The 10,187-nt window shown below is 37.5% G+C and overlaps 1 protein-coding gene across 2 annotated transcripts in view; it reads left to right on the top strand.

Moving 5' to 3' along the window:
- The window catches only part of LUZP2 (leucine zipper protein 2), a 270,961-nt gene that overhangs the window by 129,642 nt on the left and 131,132 nt on the right, over nucleotides 1–10,187 (top strand). For both annotated transcript variants that reach the window (XM_015630315.2, XM_015630312.2), the window contains exons 2-3: nucleotides 6,001–6,118; nucleotides 7,547–7,617. In XM_015630315.2, the coding sequence (XP_015485801.1) occupies nucleotides 6,001–6,118; nucleotides 7,547–7,617 (189 nt within the window). The remainder of the gene's footprint in view (nucleotides 1–6,000; nucleotides 6,119–7,546; nucleotides 7,618–10,187) is intronic.

The raw sequence follows: 10,187 nt of genomic DNA, 5'->3' as shown, positions 1-10,187 counted from the left end.
CTCATTCTTTTTGGTTAATGGGCGCTGTCTACGCTCGTTATCTGAGTGCTGGCCGAAACTGTTGTTTCCTGAAGGGGAATTCGCGACTAGATCTGGGGAAGGACTTTTTATCACATTACATTTTATATTTTATATTATTATAACCATACATATATCTTATTTATACCCTTTACGAATTTTTATTCATAAGTTAATTTATCACAGTTTGATTCCACTATTTGTCAGTTCTAGCTTATACTGTAAGGTTTAAGTGAGAAGAAATTATAGAGTTAAACTTTACGATTCAAAGGATTCTACTCCACAGTAAGGAACTGTAAAGTAAAGCAATCTTTATTGGCCTGGTCAGGGGGAGCATGAGGCGTGCAGGGGATTGATGCCCAAAAGATAGGGTGGAATTAAAACCCCATAGACCAATGTCTATAGAGCAGGTATTTGCTTATTGCAGTGCTGGCGGTGAGGGGGATTTGTTCTCCTAACTCACCCACCTTTGTCAAGTGCTGTGGTATATTTATGCAGTATTGCTTAGTGTTATTATGTCATTATAACATCATCATATACACACCAGAACTAATTTACATAGTATGGTCTTATTATTAGAAATAGTTCTTTTGCACTGCACTTGCATCTCCCCAATTCAGGGGTTGTCACGTTTCTTTGATAAAGGCTTCCAAAATCTTTGCATCTGAACTTTTCAACTTTGTCTTCCGAGCATGTGCAGTTATAGTGTTCCTCGGTCCATCTGGTTCTAACTGGCCTAAATTCTTTGTTTTGTGGTGAATTGGCTTTACATTGGGGATTTCTCAGTATTATACTTACCTATCTCTGAAACTAACTACTTGGTGAATTTTCTTCTTTTTGTTTTTTTCTTTTTTCTCTATTCAGTATTAAGTAAGTAATGAACCATATACTAGCCATTACGTTGTATAGGAAGTTATTCCTATCAGGTTATATAGGTATAAAAAGCTATGATTCAGGTTATATAAGTATAGAAAGCTATGATTCAGGTTATATTGGTATCTGTTATATTGATGTCTTATAACTCAAGCTATATAAGCACCTTGTAACTTTGACCTAAGTTACACGGGCATCAAGGTTTAATACCACACCTCCATCTGCATCTCTGCCATGCTTATCTCTACAGTGCTTATTTATACATTAACAAGTTTGGCATTTACGAAAAAAGTAGAAAACACCCACGGAAGTTAAGGCTGCTGGAAGCTGATGGGAAGTTATCTTTTTATCCCTTTTTTCTTCTGGCCGATAGCTGGCCATTTCTGAGAACTGAAAGTAGTTTTGATCATTGAAAAGTGAGATCAACCTGCGAACACCACCCTTTAAAACTAAGCCCGGGAGCTTCTAGCTCCCTCTTTGTTTACGGCTGTGAAACGGTAACAGAACTGTGGCTCAGCCTCCTCCCCACCAGGCCGGACAAGGCTGCGGGGGGAGCGGGGGTAGCCACAGTTCTGCGGCTCCTGGGTGGGGGGATGGAGACTGTGAAGTGTCAGGAGCCCCTTCCCAGAGGGGCTGAGCCCCTCGAAGGGCTCGCTGAGCTTTGTACAGCAGGGCTGCCGGACCAGACCTGTACTTGGCTGCAGTTGCTGCTGCTGCTGGGTTTCACCAGAGACTGCCGAGTAAAGAGAGGGAAAGCCATCCGCCCGGGGCATGCTGAGATGCTGGCCACACCCCCAGAGCAGCCACCAAAAATCCTCCATCAAAAACAATGCCAGCTGCTGCCCCGGTGGAGATCACGTGACCATCCACAAGGTTTGTGCCAGATTTTAACCCTTTCACTACCCAGATGAGACCTGCAGATTTAATCCTTTATCCAGAGAGAAGAAAGGAAAAGCGACCAACATGTAGAGAGGCAACATGAGCTATCAGAGTTAGTGAAAAAAAAAAATTAAGCTTCAGATGGGAAGAGAATAAGGAGATGCCTTAATAAGATGAAATAATCTTTTGTTAAAGCTATGGAGATGGACAATAATGTTGCAGGAAAAAAAAAACTCCTTTAATTCATGAAAGAGTATTTTGGGGGGAATGAAATATTTCAAAGTGTAGATCTGAGCAAAGGTAATCCATTGATGAAGCTGAGCAGATGAAGTTGTTGTGATCTCATGAAATGCTGGAACAGAAAAACAGAAGTGAGAGTTGATAGAGATGCTTGGCCCCCAAGAGGAAACAAGAAAACCTCTGTTCCCAGAAATGGTCACAGAGACAGATGAAGAGAACATTTGTCTTTGAATAACTCATCGTTAAAATTACACCCCTTGAGTTTATACCCCATGGACACACCTCAGAGTGGTGTGAAATGGGAGGAGGGGCCTGATGGCAGAGTTTTCCAGGCAGCTGGCATCAGAGACAGCCATGAGAATACAAAGCCATGAGAAAACTGTTTTCTTGAGAAAAACTCTCCATAGAATGACAAAATAGAACTTCTTTTTCTCTACAAAGACTGATAAAAAGACTACTATATAGTTAGGACTGCTTTAACCACCAGGTTTTGTCTCTAAGTTGTCAGTTGGACAAAAAAGGTTGGGTGGTAGGGAAGAAGGGTTTCTGGAGGTTTCATTCTGGTTTCTTATTCTTGTAGTTTTGTTAAGAAACTTTCTTTATTCCTTTTAAGTTTTAAGCCTGTTTTGCCCTTCTCCTATTCCATATCTCACAGCAAGAAATAAGTAAGTTTTCTAGTGATTTTTTTTAGCTAGTGCTTTAAAACCATGACAGGCATCTGCCCTGTTTGTTTGTTTATCTAAAAATTAGTCTTAAGGGGTTGAGGTCTTCCATAACTTGTGGTTTTTCTTATCTTACGGTTACAAACACGGCACACTATTCTTATCTTATACATTCATCACACCTATTTTGCTAATGCTTACTTATATTCTACACATTTTATTGCTGTATCAGTTATTCTTCATCTGTAATTGTGTATTAATTATGTTCCTATTCTTTTAGATCATTTATCTATTCTTTTGACAGCTCTTCTATTAGTCATAAAAATGGCAGTTAATAAGTGTTATAAAGACAATATATTATTGGCTTTCACATTTATGTATTAGCTAGCTTTAACATATTATTATTAATCAGAAAGATTTTGACATGGTACACTTTATATTTCCTTTTAACTGCCTTTTGGTATAATATAATCTCTCAGTTAATATATGCACCATATAGCTTATATAAATAGTAGAGTGATAAATATACCTTAAGCTGTAGCATAATATTAAATCAGACTATGTGATGTTAAAAGGCTTTTATTAATGTAACTAACTCGAAGAATAGTGTAAGATAATTAGGTAGTTTGTCACATTTTGTGGACCATCTTATCTAAATTATAAGATAACAGTGACAAAAACCAGAACCCAATTAACCTTCCCTCATTATCAGGAAGTGTAAAAACAACAGGACGAACCATGAGAAGAAATAAAATATATTGATTTAATCTGAAGGATGGACAAGTCAAAGGTTAAAACCAAGCAAAAGAATTCATGGAACACCTGAACTCACAGGAATGTTTGAATATGTATAAACTCCTATGAAGATGCATGTACCCCCTGTAATATAACATTATATAGAGAACATGGTTTTAAGTTAATGGTGTATTTTTGGCTGATCACCAAAGCACCCCAATGCTTTGGGGTGTTTTGCTGGATTTTATCCCTTTTATCCCTTTTTAACTTTTATAAAAATTTCAAATAATGAGCTGTTTCTCACAGGAAGTGTTCCTTACTGCTTAGCGCACATGAGTTAAGCCCTTGTCCTGAAGAAAAAGCAAAAGTTAGCCAAACCAATTGTCTCTTACTCCTTTCCCTTGTCATCTTAGTCCACTTGTTTTTTGTTCTTCTCCAAGAGCAGTTAGCATTAGGCATAGCATCTACTATTTATTTATCATAGTAGGGCCTTCTGGGGATAGGCTTCTTGTTTTGCAAAAGCAGTTGCAATCTAGCACAGCTGCTAACACCTAACTTTTCTTAACCTATACTTTTTACTAAGGCACTTGTGTTAAAGGAGTCCTGTGTTTCATTTATCAAGATAAAATAGATCTGAATTGTTCATTCCTCATGTCCTTCTTTAAAACAACTTAAAGGGGAACACTCTAAAATGAGTGCTAACAAGCGAAACTGCAACAGGCAAAAAATAACTGCAAATAATCACTAGATACAAAATTGCTAAATCAAATTAACACACAAACAGAGATACCCAAAATGGCAGAAATACCATTTCCAAGATGGCGCCCACCATAGGAAAGAGACCATGTATAGGGAGACAAAGTGAAAATGGTTCTGATGCTCCCCCGAAGAATTGCAGCCTTCACAGGCAATCATGTCAGCTGGGAGACACAGGGGAAGGATGGCAGCAGCCTTCCAGGAAGGTAGGGCTTATGGAGCAGTTCCAGAGGCAGATGAGAAGTGCCGGCCTGTGCGGGGTTAGTGCTGCTTCCACCTCTTCCTCCTGCCGCCAACCACACTCTGTCTAATGATGGCCCTGCTGTCCCATGCAGTATGGGCGTGCTGGGACGAGGAACTGGTCAGTCAGCCCTGATACAGAGTGAGTGGCCCCAGGGACTGGCTCACTTCACCCTGCTGATAGGTTTGCAAACTTCAGACTGAAACAGTTTTTGATTGCCAAGTGCAGGGGGGTTTTGAGTTGCTACTATTACAAGACCAGAAAAAAAAATAATAAAAAATCCCAATGCCCAAGGCCACCCACTCCTTGCAGAGCCTCCACCTTAAGCAAATGCTGCCAGCAGAGGCAGAGAGCTCCCTGCTTCTGAGTTCCATCTTAAAAAAGGACTGAAGACTGGACTGCCCCCCATTTCTGTTTTCTGGCTGCAGGGTCTGAAAAAGAGAGTAACAATTTTGGGCACAGATACATACAGAACACAATAACATTTTGGGCTGCCCATGGCACCTCAGATTACTGATGTCTCAAAACTTCATATGTCCAAAGTTTTGCTTTCTGTGAAAAACAGTTCACTCTTTGGAATTTTTAAAAGTTTAATAAGGGGATGAAAAGGGACAGTGTCCAGTGCTGGGGTGTTTCTGGCTATTGGCTAAAGAACACACCAGTAGATTAAGACAGTGTTATCTATATACTGTTACATTACTAAGGTCTGTACATATTCATGTGTTTCATACATTATTCAAACATTTGCAGGAGCTTTTGATGTTGTGTTTTGTCTGGCCTTTCATGCTGACTTATCTGCATGACATCCTGTACATCAGGTCAATATATTTTATTCTTTCATCCTGTTGTTTCACACTTTCCTGATAACAAGGAGTTAACAAGTTAACTTCTGGTGCTCTGGTTCTTATCACTGTTATCAATTGGAGAAGTCAGTCAGGCATGTGGGAAAAACAACATAATTGCTTTACACAGCTTTCTTAGTTACATGGAAGCATTTTAACATTTCATGTTTTGCTAGGCTTACAATGTATTTATCACACCACTGTTTCTATAAGCTGCCCTGTGCATACATAGATATATTAATCATATGATTATTTCTATGAGCTATACGGTGCAAAACTAATAAATTGTGTTATACTAATGAGCAGCTAAAAGGAGTTATAAATGGTACCATATCCAAACATTTATGATCAATAACAACATGTAAAGGCTAATACATAAATACAATAGACAATATTATATTGTTATTTAAAAAAACTTTTTTTTGGTATGGTATATGTTTTAAGGTAAGAAAAATCTCACACTGTCACTCACACTAAATACATCCCTTTATGTCTCTCTTATGCCAGACAATCCATAATTTGCAATATTTCAATTTCGTAATTTGCTCACTCAGAATCAGAACATCATTTCAATTTATAAAACATCTATTTCTCTATATTTGGAAAAATCAAGTTCTATGGGTGAGCAAGGGGACAGAGTCCAATTTGAAATCTATACAGGGTGTTGGAATTAAATTTTGATGAACTAAGATATGTTGTCAGGTGCATTGACTAATGTTTTGAGATGATCTTATGCTTTTATTCTTTGTGTTAGACAGGGCTATGAAGAACTGGAAAGACAGCTGAAAGAAGTCTTTAAGGAAAGGAGCAACATACTTCATCAACTGTTAAAGACTTCTAAAGAACTTCAGGGAATTAAAGTAAACCTCCAGGTTAGACTCTGTCTCAGTTTCTACAGGATTACTTACTTACCTCAACATTTACTTACTGGTATATTTTAATTTTTTTTAAAAAGTGTTTCTTTTAAAAAAAAATCATTGAATAAGTGAATAATTATTATTTTATTTTGTTGATGTTCTACTTTACATAAATCTGATGGTTTCATGGAAAAATTCATCCTAATGTGTTGGGGCATTTGTCAACTCAATAAAAATAAAGAAAATATGAAAATAGAACATAGAAAAAGGAAGGGAAGGACAAAAAATATGCCGTATTAATGGAGCTGACACACATTGTACTGGCAGCTACTGCAAAGGATGTCCTTTGCTGTTGCAGGTTGGATCTTTGCTGCTGAATTCCATACACTCAATTTAGTTGCTCAGTTTACCTTTCTGATGTGCCATCTTAGACAATCTGACTGGATATACTAGAGTGCATTGCTTTACAAGTTCAACTGACAAACTGTGCTAGATGAGCCTGAAGTGAGAGCTGAGACTTTTCTGCATTTAACTTTTGGGTGTCATGGTTAGGCTGAAAGGGCAATAGACTAACTCTGAACTCAAACCAGCTCCCCAGAGGAAAAACTAGATTGAAAATGCTGCTCTGGATCTGAGGTCCAGATATTCAGCTGAAGGAGCACCTGTCTTTTCCCACTAGAGTCTGTTGGTTTGCTGAAAACATTTAGACTCATCAATTGAAATTGCTCTCTGCATTTCATGCCAGTTTAAAGGAAATTATTTTTCTGACAATACATTTTTATCTTCATCAATGTAAGCTAGATGGAAAAAATAAAAGTAGAAGAAGCACTGTCTGTTCACAGGAGAATGCTAGTGGTGTGTATCAGTACTGTGCTATATTATATTATTATGTTATATTGTCTTATGTCCCAGACTTCTCTGGTTTTAATAAATCAACCCTTTTATCTTTGGGGTTGGGGGGGGGGGGGGGGAGGGGGGTTGAGTGCTTTATTGCTGTTAATTGTAGGCTTTTTCTTACTTTTTAGAGAAATATGCTTCTCCTTGTACCAAATTTATTTTAGAATGTAGCACAGTTGAAGGTAGTATTCAGCAAAATTACTCTGTGAAATATTTTAGATTCAACAATACAGAGGTACTGATATGGGCTGTAGTATTCTCTTTTATATATATCCACTCACTTTTTCATAAAATTCTAATGCTTTTAATCATTCATCTGTTTCTAAATCTGCTTATTGTACATATCTCTCATATTTGAAAAATACGCAGCTATGTACAGTTAACTGTGTTTGAGTTACAGTAAAAGAAAAATTAGACTATTCTTCCAGTTTTCTTAAATGGTAATGTCTGCAATTCACCAGGACCATTTTATGAATGAGGGCCAAATACTTTTAGAGATTAATAATAAAAAAGGTCTCTTTAATAGAGTTTTTTTGTTGTTATCAGTCATTAAAAAATGATGAAGTGTCAACCAAAAATGAAGTGCAGAAACTTCTGGAACTGGCCCAAAACCAAAGGTAAGACTCTCACCTTCTTCCTTCTCTTTCCATTTCCTGATTGAAAACTGTGTGACTAGTAAATTTCAACTTTCCTTCTGCTATATAGATAAACACTGCCGTATTCCAGAGTCTGCTGTTTGTAACAGTAAAATAAAGGCAGAAAATACTCTTTTTGAAACAAATTTTGTATTTTCTTATATTGGAAATATGACAGGAAAATTTATTAAAATGGTATGGTGAGATATCTGCTAAAGAAAGGCATTTTGAATTTTAAAGGAAGATTTAGTCATGAAGCACTCCTTAAAAAATAAATTCAGATTTTTTAGAAAATTAAATTACTGAAGTGTCTAGATCTCTATGTCTGAAGATGGTGACATTAATTCAAACATCTTAATTAAATGTTTATGTGTGTAGGCATTCAAAATCACTAGTCCATGTGCAAACAGGAATACTAACACAGAATATTTGTGATGAATGGAGTTAGGAGGAGAAAGTAGTATTAATTTAAAATTATTCATTGAGCACTTGAAGAATTAGCTCCCATGGCTGGGAGTGCAAGTTTCCAGCCTAGTCCTTAATCTCAATTTCCCTAGTGCTTCATTGCGAGTAAGTCTTATCATTCTATGTTTCTTAATTCTTCAAATTCAGACCAGCAAATAGCAACATCAATACAATTTTAATAACAAGAAAACATAACTAATATAGTGACCACTTTTGCTGGAAAAATGGTATGTAATGAGTGCATTTATACTTCGTATTTTCCCTAGGAAAAATGTTAAGTAAGAAATATTAAGGTCATACTTCTTTCATTGTTAAAAATGCAGTAATTAAATTCCATGGCTGTCTTACATCTACATTCATTGTAGAAGTACACAAAAAAATACATATGAAATTGCATTGCTACATAGAAACCATGTGAGAAAATGACCTTCATGTCTTAAATACCCAATATATAAGGTCCAGAATACAATACCAGTAGAATTTCTTATTTTAACTGTGATATGTAACAGTCTTTCGGTTATTCCAGACAAATAAATTATAAAGGCAAGACTTTAGCTAATGTCCTATTTAAATACTTAAGTGGCTTGGATGTGACTGAAGGTGTACATCTCAGCATCATAGCTGTCCTTTGCACAGATGAAATCCTTCATCATACGTGAATGCAGTTTTGTGATGATTTCATTGTTATACAACTTTCCTTTATGAAACTGAGATGTGAATTAATTAAAAATATTAATGGACTGTTTAGTAAATAGATCTTAGTTGCAGATGGGAAAATTCAGTCTGCTAAAAGAAAATTTTAATATATATTTCAAATATTCTTCCTGTTGCGGTGTGGAGTTGTTGGTAAGGTGCTGCAACCTTCCCAGAAGCGTCTCTGGGAAAATTGCTTCTGCCAGTGCCACACACCCACACAGCCACTCACACTGCCAGATAGATGTAGTCGGAGTCAGTGACAAAGAGCTGAGAGGGATCTTTGTATGGGTTCCACGAGGGAAGTTTATTGCTTCCAACTCTTGAAGGGGCCAAAAACAAAAGGCACAAAACAAGGCTGTGCAAAGTGTTTTGTACTGGGGGCGGGGAGAAACCAGGACCAATGAAACTAGGGTCAGGGGGTGGTACAGAGGAGGGTCCAAAGTGTCAGAACCAATCAGTATGAGGTGAGGGAGGGATTAGAGAACTTGGGCCAATGGGAAACAGAGGAAGAGAGAAGGTTCTAGGAATAAGACAAGGCCTGACGAAAGGAGGCAGGGAAGAAACTGCCCAGAGGGCGGGCAAAGGGGCTGGCCAACAGGCATGGGGAAAGGGTAGAACTGGGGTACATGTATAAGCAACAAAGAGGCATCCTAGGAGAGGCCTCAACCATTTTTCTCCTTAAGGTGAGCCAGTTTAGACCATTGTGGCGTCTCTCCAGGGGGACTTACCACTCTCCTGAATAGAGGGCTCACAGATCCCCACACTTCCTAATCTCCTCCTTAAACCACCACTTGCAGTCTCTCAAGATCCAACTGAAAATACATGTTGACTTTTACTTCTAAGGCATTCAAACATTAAGTATACAGCAGAAGGGCGGTTCCCAGAAATAAAGACTGGATCTGTGCAATACATTGCTGAGCAGCCCACTCCATTGTTCAGAAAATGAAAGGTTTTTTACAGTACACTGCAAGGAAATGATTTGGGGATACTACTGTTTCTGCCTGTTTACAGACTTACTAGATTTCATTTCCAGAGAGGTGTAGAAGTTCAGCATTTGAAAGAGGTATTAAAAATGTGCCAGAGAATCTTTCTTACAGACTTTCACTAAGGAAAGGTCACTGTTTATTTGCCAGGGTCCTCAGGGTGTGTTTTGTCTGCAGTAAATGAAGAAAAGTGAAGACAGTATTATGCTTAAAACTAATGCATTGAAGCCAAAATTCAAAATATATCTCAACATTAATGTTACAATCTTTCTTTGAACAAACATGAACTGTATTTGGCCTGAGCATGACTTTGATTATGCTCTACAATGCTGGATGATACAGTAAAGTTTAGAGTACTAGAATCTCAGCTTTTGTAAGTAAATGTTCTATTACTAAAAAAATAGATTT

This window comes from Parus major, chromosome 5, assembly GCF_001522545.3.
Source record: "Parus major isolate Abel chromosome 5, Parus_major1.1, whole genome shotgun sequence".
Lineage (NCBI taxonomy): Eukaryota > Metazoa > Chordata > Aves > Passeriformes > Paridae > Parus > Parus major.
Note: the sequence above shows the minus strand (reverse complement) of the source record. Positions and strands in the feature narration are given on the sequence as shown.